This window comes from Symphalangus syndactylus, chromosome 5 (assembly GCF_028878055.3).
Source record: "Symphalangus syndactylus isolate Jambi chromosome 5, NHGRI_mSymSyn1-v2.1_pri, whole genome shotgun sequence".
Taxonomy (NCBI): Eukaryota; Metazoa; Chordata; class Mammalia; order Primates; family Hylobatidae; genus Symphalangus; species Symphalangus syndactylus.
Genome location: NC_072427.2, coordinates 40,644,748 through 40,661,146, shown reverse-complemented (window position 1 = coordinate 40,661,146; position 16,399 = coordinate 40,644,748). Strand labels below are relative to the sequence as shown.

The window sequence follows — 16,399 nt, the reverse complement described above, 5'->3', positions numbered from 1 at the left end:
TTGCCATCCCTTCCCAGCAAATCTTCATAGAACTTCCATTATAAAAAGTCATACTTTTAGGCTGGGCGTGGTGGCTCACACCTGTAATCCCAGCACTTTGGGAGGCTGAGGCAGGTGGATCACCTGAGGTCAGGAGTTTGAGACCAGCCTGGCCAACATGGCGAAACGCCGTCTCTACTAAAAACAAAAAATTAGCTGAGCATGGTGGGGAGCACCTGTGATCCCAGTCACTCGGGAGGCAGAGGCATGAGAATTGCTTGAACCCAGAAGGCAGAGAGGTTGCAGTGAGCAAAGATCACACCACTGCACTGCAGCCTGGGCAACACAGAGAGACTCTGTCTCAAAAAGCAAACAAAAAAAGTCATACTTTTTTTTTTTTTTTTTTTTTTTGTTGAAGAGATGGGGTCTCCAGGCTGGAGTGCAGTGGTACAATCAATCATAGCTCAGTGCTGCCTCAAATTCCTGGGCTCAAGTGATCCTCCTGCCTCAGCCTTCAAGTAGCTGGGACTACAGGTGTGCACCACTATGCCTGGCTAATTTTTAAATTTTTTTGTAGAAAGGGGTCTCACCATCATATCTTTTTATGTTTGCTTATTATTTTCCCTTTATGGTCCATGAAGTGCAACATTAGTCTGACATGTTCACTGGGTATCCTCACTGCCTAGAACAGTACCTAGCACATCACAGGAACTTAATACCTGTTTGCTAAATGAATGAATGAAAAAGGGAAATAGGAGAATAATGGTTTTTTTTTCCATTTCTACCTTGGGAAGAGGGCGTTTGGTGAGTAAAGGCACTTGTATTTATTTATTTACTTAAGAGATGGTGTCTCACTCTGTACCCCAGGCTGGAGTGTGGTGGTGCAATCATAGTTCACTACAGCCTCGAACTCCTGGGCTCAAGTAATCTTTCCACCTCAGCCTCTGAATAGCTGGGATTACATATGTGTGCCACAGCACCTGGCTAAAGATATTTGTCTTTAAAGGGAGAGTGCTGAAAGAAGAAATACTAGGCAGAAAAGTACATAAATACGAACATTTAAAGAAAATCACCTCACTTTTTTGTCTGCTACCATGTATAGAAGATGGTCTCAATTGCTTGATATGAACACTTAAATATAATGCCTTTCGGCACTGGGAATCCAAAAGTCTCCTTCAGTATCAGTTCTTAAAAACTTGTGTCCTGTTATCATCTAGCCTGATCTCTTTGCATTTTTATCTGCAGAACAGTGTCTGGCACATTCTAGGAAACATAAGTATTTGTTACACAAACTTTTTTTGTTTTTTGAGATGTAGTCTTGCTCTGTCACCCAGGCAGGAGTGCAATGGCGTGATCTCGGCCCACTGCAACTTTCGCCTCCCAGGTTCAAGCAATTCTCGTGCCTCAGCCTCCCGAGTAGCTGGGATTATAGGTGTGCACCACAATGCCTGGCTAATTTTTGTAATTTTAGTAAGGTCGGGGTTTCACCATGTTAGCCAGGCTGGTCTCAAACTCCTGACCTCAAGTGCTGCCCACCTCAGCCTCCCAAAGTGCTGGGGTTACAGACATGAGCCACCTCACCCAGCCTTGTTAAATAAATGTTTAGAAACAACAGCTGTTAATAATGGAAAGTTTAAGGAACTGATCCTTGATAACTTTAGTGGGAAATATCTGCTGCTTTTCTTGTATTTCACTCTTTTCTGACCTACAGAAATCGCTGCCTTTGGTGACAAAGTAATTCGCTTCACGTTATGAATTGTGACACTGTTGCTGTTTCAACAGATTTCCACTTAGACGTGAATACACACCAAGAAAGAACAGTTTTGACCACATGAACATCGTACTCTTTTTTTTTTTTTTTTTTTGAGACGGAGTCTCGCTCTGTCACCCAGGCTGGAGTGCAGTGGCGCAATCTCGGCTCACTGCAAGCTCTGCCTCCCAGGTTCACGCCATTCTCCTGCCTCAGCCTCTCCGAGTAGCTGGGACTACAGGCGCCCGCCACCACGCCCGACTAATTTTTTTGTATTTTTAGTGGAGACGGGGTTTCACCGTGGTCTTGATCTCCTGACCTTGTGATCCGCCCGCCTTGGCCTCCCAAAGTGCTGGGATTACAAGCGTGAGCCACCGCGCCCGGCCGAACATCATACTCTTAAAAGATTTAAACAAATTTTACAATGTTATTGTGTGCTATTAAAAAGACCTAGTCCTACATTAGGGAGTCTCTTCATAATTAACCCAAATGAAGTCATCAAGCAAGAAGATGAATGATCTTCCAAGAGGTTGAAGGGACAGGGGCACTATATCATGTGAAATCTCATGGGAAAATCTCCCTGCAAACTGAACACCAGATTCTTTATTTTCTTTTTAATCTTTAAAAAAAAAAAAAAAAAAGATGGGGGTCTTGCTGTGTTGCCCAGGCTGGTCTCAAACTCCTGGGCTCAAGTAATCCTCCCACCTCAGCCTCCCAAAGTGCTGAGATTACAAGCGTGAGCCACCACACCTGGCCAGATTCTTCTGTTTCTCTTTTGACACATGGTCTCACTCTCTTGTCCAGGCTGGAGTGCAATGGCATGATCACAGCTCACTGCAACTTCAAACTCCCTGGCTCAAGCAATCCTCCTATCTCAGCCTCCCAAGTAGCTGGGACCACAGGTGTTCGCCACCATGCCCAACTAATTTTTTTATTTTTTGTAGAGATAGGGGTCTCCCTATCTTGCCATGCTGGTCTCGAACTCCTGGGCTAAAGCGATCCTCTTGTTTAAGCCTTCCAAAGTGCTGGGATTACAGGCATGAGCCACCGCACCCAGCCCAGATTCTTCTCTGGCCTCACCAAATTTGAATTTTTCCAAAGAATATTCTGAGAAAGAAATCAATAAATCATCCTAAGTCACCTACAGCTTTTCAAAAACCACATGGTGAAATTCACTCATAGCCTTTCAAATATGACTGTTCGGTAAGTGCAAAAAAGCATAGCTGTACTGCATAAAGTATTCTAAACAATTAATTTTGTTTTGGCCAGGTGCAGTGGCTCACGCCTGTAATCCCAGCACTTTGGGAGGCCGAGGTGGGTAGATCACATGAGGTCAGGAGTTTGAGACCATCCTGGCCAACATGGTGAAACCCCATTTCTACTAAAAATATAAAAATTAGCCAGGTATGGTGCTGCATATCTGTAGTCCCAGCTACTCAGGAGGCTGAGGCAAAAGAATTGCTTGAACCTGGGAGGTGGAGGTTGCAGTGAGCCAAGATCGCGCCACTGCGCCCCAGCCTAGGCAACAGAGCGAGACTCCATCTCAAAAAAAAAAAAAAAAAAACAGTTTTAATTGAATTGGCTAAGATTTTTTAAATTATGGTAAAATATATATAAAATTTACCATTTCAACCATCTTAAGCATACAATTCAATGAAATTAAATATATTCATGCTGTTGTGTAACCGTCACCACTATCCATTTCCAGAACTTTTTCATCACCCAAACAGAAATTCTGTACCCATTAATAACTCCCAGCCAGGCATGGTGGGTTACGTCTGTAATACCAGCACTATGGGAGGCTGAGGCGGGTGGATCATCTGAGGTCAGGAGTTCAAGACCAGCCTGGCTAACATGGTGAAACCCTGTCTCTACTAAAAATACAAAAAATTAGCCAGGCATGGTGGTGCACGCCTGTAATCCCAGCTACTAGGGAGGCTGAGGCAGGAGAATCGCTTGAACCCGGGAGGCAGAGGAGGCAGTGAGCTGAGATCATGCCTCTGCATTATAGCCTGGAAGACAGAGCGAGACTGTCTCAAAAACAAACGAATCAAACAAACAAAACACTCAAACACTCCCCATCCTCCTTCCATCCAATCCCTGACAACTTCTATTCTACTTTCTATCCCTATGAATTTGCCTATTATAGGTACCTCATACAAGTGGAATAATATTTGTCCTTTTGTGTCTGGCAATAATTATTTCACTTAGCATAATGCCCTCTAGGTTCATCAGTGTTATACTATGTGTCAGAATGTCCTCCTTTTTAAGGCTGAATAATATTCCATTGTACGTATAGACCACATTTTGTTTATCCATTCATCTGCTGATGGACACGTGTGTTGCCTTTTGGCTATTGTGCGTAATGCTGCTATGGCTATGGCTGTATAAGTATCTGTTCCTGTCCCTATTTTCAATTCTTCTGGGTATATATCCAGAAGTGGAATTTCTGGCACATATAGTAATTCTATGTTTGACATTTTGAGGAAATGCCATACTGTTTTCCACAGCAGCTATAACATTTTACATTCTCACCAGCAATGAACCAGGCAGGGTTCCAATTCCTCTACATCTTGTACAGCACTTAATATTTTCCTCTTTTTGATAACAGCCAATCCAATGGGTGTGAACTGGTATCTCACTGTGGCTTTGATTTGCATTTCCCTAATGACTAGTTATATTGAGTATCTTTTCATGTGGCTAAGCCTCTTTAAACTTAATTACTCATATAAGGAATCCTTTAAATCTTTTTCTTGAGACAGGATCTTGCTCTGTCACCCAGGCTGGAGTATACTGGAATGATCATGACTCACTGCAACCTCGAACTCCTGGGCTCAGGGGATCCTCCTGCCTCAGCCTCCTGAGTAGATGGGACTGCAGGCATGAGCCACCACGCCTAGCTAACTTCATGTTTTTGTAGAGACGGAGTCTCGCTTTGTTGCCCAGGCTTGTCTCCAACTCCTAGGCTCAAGTGATCCTCCCTCCCAAATTGCTGAGATTACAGTTATGAGCCACTGCACCCAGCCTAATCTTTAAAATCTAGTTTTTAGAATGTCTTTTACCAATCCTATATACTGTATAATTTCTTCACTGGGAGGGGAAAACACTCTTCTGATTTAGTCTTACCATCAAAATATTTTAACAAATGTATAAAGCTTGAGAGTGTCCTATGATTTCTCTCTTGAATTGCTTTCTATTAAGCCTTTTTTTTTTTTTTTTTTGAGACAGTCTCGCTTGTTGTCCAGGCCAGAGTGCAGTGGTACGATCTTGGCTCACTGCAACCCTCCGGCACCTGGGTTCAAACAATTCTCCTGCCTCAGCCTCTCAAGTAGCTGGGACTATAGGCACCTGCCACCACTGGCTAATGTTTGTATTTTTAGTAGAGACAGGGTTCTACTATGTTGGCCAGGCTGGTCTTGAACCTCTGACCTCATGATCCGCCTGCCTTGGACTCCCAAAGTGCTGAGATTACAGGCTTGAGCCATCGCGCCCGGCCAAGCCTTTTTTTTTTTTTTTTTTTTAAAGTTTACAAATATTTGACTTCAAGCTTTAACCAGAAGTCTAAAATTTAACTTTCTTTCTTTTTTGAGACAGGGTCTTACTCTGTTGCCTGGGCTGCAGTGTAGTGGCACAATCTCAGCTCACTGCAACCTCCGCCTCCCAGGTTCCAGCAATTCTCCTGCCTCAGCCTCCCTAGTAGCTGGGATTACAGGCGTCTGCCACTGCGCCCGACTAATTTTTGTATTTTTAGTAGAGACAAGGTTTCGCCATGTTGGCCAGGCTGGTCTTGAACTCCTGACCTCAGGTGATCCTGCTGCCTTAGCCTCCCAAAGTGCTGGGATTACAGGCTTGAGCCACAGCGCCCGGCTCTTTCATGACTTGTGTAGATGACAATACAAATGTCAATCATTTTTGTTTGTAAACACACTTGATGGCAAAGTGATTTAGAGATTTTACGGTTTATGTAGTTATTTTACTTTTTTTATTTTGTGTACAATTTGGTATGTAGATACATTTCCAGATACTAAATAACTGGGTATAATTATTAATTATAAAGGGTATTACTGAATCTAAGGATTGCATTATGAAAACACTGTAATTATATTTTAATTTCTTCCAAGGCTCAGTGTAGGATATATAATCAAGAATAAACAATTTTAAAATTTAGCAATTAACCAATACACCCATCCAAAATATATATTTTTTGACAGAGTCTCTCTCTGTCACCAGGCTGGAGTGCAGTGGCACTATCTCAGCTCACCGCAACCTCTGACTCCCTGGTTCAAGTGATTCTCCTGCCTCAGCCTCCCAAGTAGCTAGGATTATAGGCACGCACTACCACGCCCAGCTAATTTTTATATTTTTAGTAGTGATAGGGTTTCACCATTGTTGGCCAGGATGGTCTCGATCTCCTGACCTTGTGATCTGCCCACCTCGGCCTCCCAAAGTGCTGGGATTACAGGCGTGAGCCACCACGCCTGGCCAAAATATTTCACTCCAATAGTCAAAGCATTTACTTAACAGTCATTGGCTAATACTTAATCCAGAATAAGGAAAATCAAGGTATAAACTTCTTACAGTGCTAAATAGTAGTATAGCAGTTGCCCTAACTAGCTGATAAAAATATTTTAATTTGCTTGAGAGACACAGCTTTAGAATGAAGAGGGAGAATTCACTAGGCTACCAAGGCTTTCTGAAAATATCCGTTAAGACTCTTTTTATTTGTCAAGACATTTAATTATTTCATTTTATTTCCCAAACAAGTTCTCTACATAGAAAGCAACATATTTACCTACTGACATGAATACCCCACTCCTCACAGAGCTATAGTCCACACTGCAAATTAAGGAACTGCCTTAGTGTCAGGGCACGGTGGCTAACGCCTGTAATCCCAACACTTTGGGAGGCTGAGGCGGGTGGGTCACTTGAGGTCAGGAGTTGGAGACCAGCCTGACCAACATGGTGAAATCCCATCTCTACTAAAAATATTTTAAAAATCAGCTGGGCATGGTGGTGCATGCCTGTAATCCCAGCTACTTGGGAGGCTGAAGCAGAAGAATCACTTGAACCTGGGAGGCGGAGGTTGCAGTGAGCCGGCATTCCGCCATTGTACTTCAGCCTGGGCAACAAGAGCAAAACTCCATCTCAAAAAAAAAAAAAAAAAAAGACTTAGTGATTTACAAATTAAACCTCTAACAAAAACCAGTTTCCTGACCCCCTAAACTGAATAATTAGAATATAAGCCAGAGTCATTAAAAGCAAATGCCCAACAATGCTCAAAATCTTAACTGACTAGACATTTAAAAAACAAAAGATCTAAAATACATATGCATATGGGTGTATGTATATATGTATGTAAATATGCCCACCTGAGGACCACCATATATGAACAGCACAGTAGGATATTTCTTTCCAGGCTGTAGATCATGAGGCTTGTAGAGCATCCCATACAATGTAAATCCAGTAGTACTTTCAAAAGAGAAAATTTCTGGAGGAGTATAGTCAGGAAGAGGACCTGTGAATAGGTAACATACCAGAGTCTACAAGAGTTCTTATGGGAGTGCTACAATCTGGGAACAAGAAACAAGATATTAAAAGTCAGCCCCTCCAACACAAACTGACCACCCCTCTTTCAGATGATAAGCTAGAATTTAAGCAAGAGTATATTCATCTTTAAAAACAAAACTAGGCTAGGCACAGTGGCTCATGCCTGTAATCCCAGCACTTTGGGAGGCCGAGGCGGGCGGATCACGAGGTCAGGAGATTGAAACCATCCTGCCTAACACGGTGAAACCCCGTCTCTACTAAAAATACAAAAAATTAGCCAGGCATGGTGGCGGGTGCGTGTAGTCCCAGCTACTCGGGAGGCTGAGGCAGGAGAACGGTGTGAACCCGGGAGGCGGAGCTTGCAGTGAGCTGAGATCACGCCACTGCACTCCAGCCTGGGTGACAGAGCGAGACTCCATCTCAAAAAAATAAATAAATAATTAAAAAAAAAAAAAAAACGAAACTAGGCCAGGCACGGTGGCTCACACCTACAATCCTAGCACTTTGGGAGGCTGAGACGGGTGGATTGCTTGAGCCCAGGAGTTTGTGACCAGCCTGGGTGGCATGGCAAAACCCTGTCTCTACAAAAAAATACAAAAATTACCCAGGCATGTGTGCTCCTGTAGTCCCAGCTACTCAGGAGGCGGAGGCAGGAGGATTGATTGAGCCCAGGAGGTTGAGGCTACATTGAGCTGTGCCCTGTGACTGGGCCACTGCACTCCAGCCTGGGCGACAAGAACGAGACACTGTCTCGACAACAACAAAAACCCACCAAATAAAAACAACAACAAAACAAACATATCAAATTATTTCAGAAGCCTACACAGAGTGTTATCAATAATCCTTGGAGCCTAGGAAATGTCTATGTGCAGAACTATACAGATACTTTATGCTCAATATAACTTATTGTTGGTTAAACCATTATCTGGTTAGAAACAGATAAAACTGGGTGGGGGGTGAGGTAAATTATTAGTCAATTTAATTTTTCAGGGTAGGTGACCAAAAACATTTGCTTCTGATCATTAGAAAATAAGCCTAACCAGAACTCAGAAAAAAGTCATCATCAGTTTTTGGTTCACCAAAGCTATACAGACCTCACCTAAGTGTTTGTGTACAGCAGATAATTTACAGTCTAAGCAGAGATCATCACCATATTACAAGTTCTGATTCTGCTTGTGGACATTAAAACACACTTATATTTTTTGGTTCTGTACTAACTTGTTTTTTCTCTTTTTTTTTTTGAGACAGAGTTTCACTCTGTTGCCCAGGCTGGAGTGCAGTGGTGGTGTGATCTCGGCTCACTGTAACCTCCGCCTCCCAGGTTCAAGTGATTCTCCTGCCTCAGCCTCCTGAGTAGCTGGGACTACAGGTGCCCACCACCACGCCTGGCTAGTTTTTGTATTTTTAGTAGAGGTGGGGTTTCACCATGTTGGCCAGGCTGCTCTTGAACTCCTGATCTCAAATGATCCACCCACCTCAGCCTCCCAAAGTGCTGGGATTACAGGCATGAGCCACTATGCCTGGCCTAATTTCTTAATCCCTTAGCAGAAATAGCTAATTAGTGAAAATACTAGAAAAAAAGATTGGAGATTAAAGTGAATTAGAGGATACATAAAACCAGTCCATCATTCTTTTTTTTTTTTTTTTTTTGACTCCGTCACCCAGGCTGGACAGCAGGGGCACAATCTCAGCTCACTGCAACCTCCGCCTCCTGGGTTCAAGCGATTCTCCTGCCTCAGCCTCCTGAGTAGCTGGGACTACAGGCGTGTACTACCACGCCCAGCTAATTTTTTGTACTTTTAATAGAGACAGGGTTTCACCATTTAGCCAGGATGATCTTGATCTCCTGACCTTGTCATCCGCCCGCCTCGGCCTCCCAAAGTGCTGGGATTACAGGTGTGAGCCACCACGCACAGCCCAGTCCATTCTTTATGTTTAAGAAATCAAGCATTTTAAACAGATAATTCAGTTTTTCTCTCATTCCAGAGAGAGCAAGTGTTCTTTTATTAAAATAGCCATTACAAGTGCTTCAAAAGTTTAAGAAAGCTATCAGCTGGTTATTCTCCAAAGCTGCAGCTTCCTTGCTCAAAGAGTCTTACTAGTTCAGAATACTATTATCTTCAAGTTCATTTGTTTACCTGAGAAATCATCAAAATTTGTGAATCAATTGTTTCCTAGCTGATACCTTGACTATTTTAATCTTATTTTCTTTTTTTGTTGAGACAAGGTCTTGCTTTGTCACCCAGGCTGCAGTTCAGTGGTGTGATCTTAGCTCACTGCAACCTCCACCTCCCAGCTTCAAGTGATTCTCATGCCTCAGCCTCCCGAGTAGCTGGGACAACAGGCACACAGCACCATGCCCAGCTAATTTTTGTATTTTTAGTGGAGACGGGGTTTTACTAATTGGCCAGGCTGGTCCCGAACTCCTGACCTCAAGTGATCTACCCGCCTTGGTCTCCCAAAGTGTAGGGATTACAGGTGTGAGCCACTGCACCTGGCCTTAACCTTATTTTCAAAAAGGCCTTCCAGACTTGCTGCTGCTTGGAGTGAGAAGTAACCCGATCTTATTCAGTAGCTAACAGAATAGGAGAAGTGGGATCTATCAGGAGCTCAGCAGCTCAGGGACAGGCAGTGGTGAGAGATGGGAAGACTTGTCCAGGAAATGTGAAAATATGACACAAGTTTAGTGTACTAACATATTAATCCTACTTAACGTCAGGATCGGGGGAAAAAAGAATACCTGCTGAATCCAAAATGGTGGCCCAAAATTCCTTTGTCTTGCAAGTTGGGTCATCTTCAGGACTTGATAGCTTGTAAAGGGACACACAATGTGGATTCTTCTGGTTACTATACTTACTTATAAAGAAGTCACAATGCTAGAGAAAGGAGAAACAATTATATTTTTCCTCAGGGAGGCAGAAAAGGTTATCTGCTGTTATATCTGCACTAATGATATAGCAAGAGTATTATAAGAGACTATTTATGTACATATACCATGATAAAATTAAGCTTTTTAAAGCTTTTCCTTAGAGAATTAGGCTTTTGCAGGCCAATTTCACATCATTTGAAAGGAGTATTACATAAGCAGAGTTTTAATATGACACAAAACCCTTTTTAAACAAACTTAATACCTGACTGATGCAGCAAGAATGTGAATAGCCACGGTCAGTCAGCCTTGTCACCTCTCCAGGATTTATGTAACTGACTACGTACAGGTGATGCTCTAAAGGGGAGTCTTTGGTGCCTTCAAAATATACCAGCCTTCTGACTTCATCAACTTGGATCTGACAAGATAACAACAATAACAAAATCAGGGCTAACATGACCTTGGCAAAGCTAACCCCCAATTTTATTTACAATCACTTGAGCCACTCCTTGACTTATGTCTTTTTTATCCTTTTTTTTTTTTTTGCTGCCACTATTAATAAAGCTGAGTTAATTTTGCTTATTTATTTATTTATTTTTTAAAGAGTTGAGGTCTCACCTCTGCTACCCACGCTGTAATGCAATGATGCGATCATGGCTCACTGCAGCTTCAAAATCCGAGGCTGAAGCTATACTCTCACCCCAGCCTCCTGAGTAGCTACAGGCATACACCACCATGCCCAGCTAAGTCTCTAAATGCTTTTAAGGAGATGGGGACTCACTATGTTGCCCAAGCTGGTCTTAAACCCATGGCTTCAAGCAATCCTCCTGCTTCAGCCTCCCAAAGTATTGGGATTACAGACATGAGCCACCATGCCTGGCTGTTTATGACTTATAGCTAAGAATAGGTCCTGCCCTGAAGGAAAAAGGACACCTGAGTTACACACTGTATAGTTTCCCATCTGGTCAGAATGTGTGTTTTCCTTAAAATACAAGAATTATTTCCTTAAAATAACAACTCTTTACAGGGGAAAAAATACTCTGCTATATTGCAGCTTAGATCAATCATTCATACACACTTGAAAGTCTAATTTTACTATCTTGTATATTTATTAGTGTTATATTATCTTAGGCAGTACTTTTTTGGTCTTTTGAACAAATTTGCAAACGTGTTTTATCTATTGGGTTGTGGAATAACGGAACTAAATCACAGTTTCAATACTGGTATAGTTTACAAATAAACATGGATAAGATCTTTTAAGTCTTCATTCAGAACTCAAAAAAACTGCAAGTAAACTCAATGGCTGAATTCACTTAATATTCTTCTCAAATTACAGTATGATTTCAAATAAATGGCTTTCTTTTATTGTTCCTGTAAATCTTCTACCAGCCAACTCAAACAATGTTTAAGAAAATGTTTGGCCAGATGTGGTGGCTCACACCTGTAATCCCAGTGCTTTGGGAGGCCGAAGGATCGTTTGAGCTTAGGAGTTTGAGACCAGTCTGGGCAAAATAGGAGACCCCATTTCTACAAAAAATGAAAAAATTAGCTGGGCATGGTGATGCACCCCTGTAGTCCCAGCTACTTGGAAGGCTGAAGTAGAAGGATCACTTGAGCCCAGAATTTGAAGCTGCAGTGAGCCATGATCATGCCAATGCACTCCAGCCTGGGCAACAGAGCAAGACCCTTATCTCAAAAAAAAAAAAAATTCAAATTTTTTACACAGCAATGAAAACACATATATATTTCTAAAAGCAAGTTATTTTTAAATGCCTTTTTTCCCCCAGAAAGCTGCCTCTTCATCACTAAACATTTTTTTAGCATGCATAAATAGAAATCAACACAGTTGGGATTAAGTAGGCCCATATGACATATACAGAAAGCATACAAATGATAGGAAACAAACATTCATGAAACTTTACAAGTATGTGTTAATCTTTGCAAAAGATCAGGACTCGTTCTGTTTTGACCTAGCAGATGGGAGTCAGGCCTTTCAAAACTAAAAAAATAACCAGTCAATTCCTCACCACCATCTACAATGGTTTTCTTGTTTCCTGTAACTACTTAACATCCAACGGAAGAATCATAATTGCGTGGGGGGCTTGTTAAACAGATTACTAAGCCCCACCACCAGCGTTTGATTCAGGATGTCAGAGGTGGGCCTAAGAATGTGCATTTCTTTTTTTTTTTTTTTTTTTTTGAGACCGAGTTTTGCTCTTGTTGCCCAGGGTGGAGTGCAGTGACGTGATCTCGGCTCACTGCAACCTCCGTCTCCCAGGTTCAAGCGATTCTCCTGCCTCACCCTCCCGAGTAGCTGGGATTACAGGTATGTACAACCACGCCTGGCTAATTTTGTATTTTTAGTAGAGACGGGGTTTCACCATGTTGGCCAGGCTGGTCTCGAACTCCCGACCTCAGATGATCCACCTGCCTCGGCCTCCCAAAGTGCTGGGATTAAAGGCATGAGCTACTGCGCCCAGCCAAGAATGTACATTTCTAACAAGTTCCCAGGTGATGCTGACACTTTGCTGTTGGTCCAGCACTTTGAGAACCACCTTCAACAATAAAAAGCTCATAGGCAGCTGGGCGCAGTGGTCCAGGCCTGTAATCCCAAAACTTTGGGAGGTGGAGGCGGCAGGTCACTTAAGGTCAAGAGTTCGAGACCAGCTGGGCTAACATGGTGAAACCCCATCTCTACTAAAAACACAAAAATTAGCTGGGCGTGGTGGCATGCACCTGTAATCCCAGCTACTCAGGAGGCTGAGACAGGAGAATCGCTTGAACCTGGGCGGCAGAAGTTGCAGTGAGCCAAGATTTGGGCAACAACTCCAGCCTGGGCAACAAGAGCAAAACTCCGTCTCAAAAAAAAAAAAAAAAAATTACAAAAATTAGCCAAGTGTGGTGGCAGGTGCCATAATCCCAGCTACTCGGGAGGCTGAGGCATGAGAATCCCTTGAACTCAGGAGGCGGAGGTTGCAGTGGGCTGAGATCGCACCACTGCACTCAAGCCTGGGTGACAGAGCGAGACTCCATCTCAAAAAAGAAAAAGCAGCTCATAGGCTTAAAAGTCTTAAAGCTTTACCCAATTACTGCCATTAGAAATCTTTGGGTAGGTGGCCAGGTGCGGTGGCTCACATCTGTAATCCCAGCACTTTGGGAGGCCAAGGTGAGAGGACTGCCTGAGGTCAGGAGTTCAAGACCAGCTTGGCCAACATGGCAAAACCCCATCTCTACTAAAAACACAAAAATTAGCTGGGCATGGTGGTGGGCGCCTGTAATACCAGCGACTCAAGAGACTTAAGCAGGAGAATCACTTGAACCTAGGAGGTGGAGGTTACAATGAGCTGAGATTGCACTACTGCACTCCAGCCTGTGCAACAGAGTGAGACTCTTGTCTCAAAAAAAAAAAAAAAAAAAAAGAAAGAAAGAAAAAAGAAAAAAACTTTGGGTGGGAACAGTCACTTGTAAAAGTAGAGAAGGAAAAAGGTAACTTAAGTCAAAAAACAAATCAAGAATAGAGGGAAAGGGCCAGGCACAGTGGCTCACACTTGTAATCCCAGTACTTTGGGAGGCTGAGGTGGGCAGATCACGTGAGGTCAGAAGTTCTAGACCAGCCTGGCCAACATGGTGAAACCCCGTCTCTACTAAAAATACAAAAATTAGCCGGGCGTGGTGGCAGGTGCCTGTAATCCCAGCTAGTCAGGGGGCCGAGGCAGGAGAATCGCTTGAACCTGGGAGGCAGAGGTTGCAGTGAGCCGACATCATACCATCGCACTCTAGCCTGGGGAACAAGAGTGAGACGTGTCTCCAAAAAAAAAAAAAAAGAATAGAGGAAAAGGCCAGGTGTGGTGGCTCACACCTGAAATCCTAGCACTCTGGGAGGCCAAAGTGGGTGGATCACCTGAGGTCACGGGTTCAAGACCCTCCTGGCCAACATGGCGAAACCCTGTCTCTACTAAAAATACAAAAATTATCTGGGCATGGTGGTGTATGCCTGTAATCCCAGCTACTTGGGAGGCTGAAGCAGGAGAACTGCTTGAACCCAGGAGGCGGAAGTTGCAGTAAGCCGAGATCATGCCACCGTACTCCAACCTGGGCGACAGAGTGAGACTCTATCTCAAAAAAAAAAAGGGGAAAATAGAGAAGAGGGAAAGACAGACTAACATATCACAAGTAAACATGACATGAAAGAAAACTGATAAATGTAGTGGCAAGTAGTAGATGTTTAGGTGGCTCAAATAAGGATCAGATATATGCAATTACAATTATTGGGGTTCCCTCAGCATTATGTAATGACTCATCCTTCAACCACCACATAGCACGAAATTTACATCAGTGTAGTTTTCTGTTTTCAGAACCTAGAATTCCACAATAAGATTTTTTTCTCAGGTGACAGTAACATCCAAGGTACTTCAACAGAAAAAAATATTTGGAAACAAAAATAAAACACAAAAAGATTATTTGGATATATAACAAGAAGGCCACGTGAGGATCTCGGTGGAAATGAGACTTTAAAGGTCAGTCTTGATACGCTGAAGTTTTTGTTGTTGCTGTTGTTTTGAGGCGGGTATCATTCTGACACCCAGGCTATAGTACAGCATTGTGATCACAGCTCAATGCAGCCTCAACCTCCCGGGCTAAAGCGATCCTCCCACCTCAGCCTCCTTAGTTACTGGGACTACAGGCATGCATCACCATAACCAGCCTTTTTTTTTTTTTTGGTAGAGATGGAGTCTCCCTATGTTACCCAGGCTGACCTCAAACTCCTGGGCTAAAGCAATCCTCTTGTCTTGGCCTCCCAAAGTGCTGCAATTACAGGTATGCCCCACCCTGCCTGCCTAATTAAAAATTTTTTTTTGCAGAGACAGAGTCTCACTATGTTGTCAAGGCTGGTATCAAATTCCTGGGCACAAGTGATCCCTCAACACTGGCCTCCCAAAGTGTTGGGACTACAAGTTTGAGCTACCATGCCCAGCAGATACTCTAAAGTTCTTACTAACGAAAACAAACCTGGGATCTGGATCTTCATTATGTCTCCTTAATCACTTTAGAGACTACAAGTTATTTTTACAGTAGCCAGTAAACATAATCCTTCAATAAATCTTCCTGTCAATTTGAGGAAACCACATTTAGTTACGCCTTCACTAAATCCTGGCAGCATACCTCAACTGTATTTGTCACACACATACAGGATGGAGTTCCTAGAGATCTCATGAATATGATCATCCAAGTGACAGCTAAAACAAATGCAAGGTACTTCAAAAAGGCAATTTTTTTTTCTTTAAAGAATTCACTGAATTGGTACTGAGAATAAAACAGAGGGTAGATGTCCTTCCTTTTCCCTATCAATCTAAGCTCTGTATAAATGCCCATCACTCTTTGCAGATGGTGGATTAAAGTTTAAATTTGTGGGGTAAGATAAACAGATGAATGAAAGACAATCACTACTTCAGAAGAAGTAAATGCAATTTATTTATTTATTTATTTATTTACTGGGTTTTTTTTGAGCCAGAGTATCAATCACTCTTTCAGCCAGGCTGTAGTGCAGTGATGTGATAATAATTCATTTGCAGCCTGGACTTCCTGCACTCAAGCGATTCTCCTGCCTCAGCCTCCCAACTAGCTGGGACTACAGGTGTGCATCACCACGCCAAGCTAATTTTTTTTTTTTATTTTTGGCAGAGACAGGGTCTTATATGTTGCCCAAACTGTTACTGAACTCTTGGCCTCAAGCGATTCTCCAGCCTTCATCTCCCAAAGGACTGGATTACAGGTGTGAGCCACTGTGCCCAGCCAGTAAATGCAATTTATAATGTAGATACAAGTAGTCTATAATAGATTTTTAAGTTACTTTTCAAACCACATGCTAACTTACAACTTTTGCTAGGCTCTAAAACTATGAATATGCCCCTTTCTCATCAAGGAGCAATAATACATTTTAAAATGGTGGGCTTGGCCAGGCGTGGTGGTTCACACCTGTAACCTCAGCACTTCAGGAGGCTGAGGCGGGTGGACTGCTTTAGCTCAGGAGTTTGAGACCAGCCTGGGCAACATGGCGGAACCTCGTCTACAAAAAATACAAAAATTAGCTGGGTGTGGTGGTGTGTGCCTGTAGTCTCAGCTACTTGGGAGGCTGAGGTGGGAGGAAGGCTTGAGCCCAGGAGGCAGAGGTTGTAGTGAGCCAAGATTGTGCCACTGCACTCCAGCCTAGGCGACAAAGTCAGACCCTGTCTCAAAAAAGAAAAGAAAATGGTGAG

The 16,399-nt window shown here is 42.9% G+C and overlaps 1 protein-coding gene across 8 annotated transcripts in view; it reads right to left on the bottom strand.

The window, feature by feature from the left end:
* Window positions 1–16,399, bottom strand: part of DPP8 (dipeptidyl peptidase 8) — a 77,474-nt gene that overhangs the window by 14,832 nt on the left and 46,243 nt on the right. For all 8 annotated transcript variants that reach the window (XR_008657673.2, XM_055278098.2, XM_063638902.1 and 5 more), the window contains exons 14-16: window positions 10,408–10,560; window positions 10,017–10,152; window positions 7,099–7,244 (exon numbers count right to left, since the gene is read on the bottom strand). Coding sequence is in view for 7 of the 8 variants with exons in the window: in XM_055278098.2 (XP_055134073.1) it covers window positions 7,099–7,244; window positions 10,017–10,152; window positions 10,408–10,560 (435 nt within the window). In the remaining variant the exon portion in view is untranslated. The remainder of the gene's footprint in view (window positions 1–7,098; window positions 7,245–10,016; window positions 10,153–10,407; window positions 10,561–16,399) is intronic.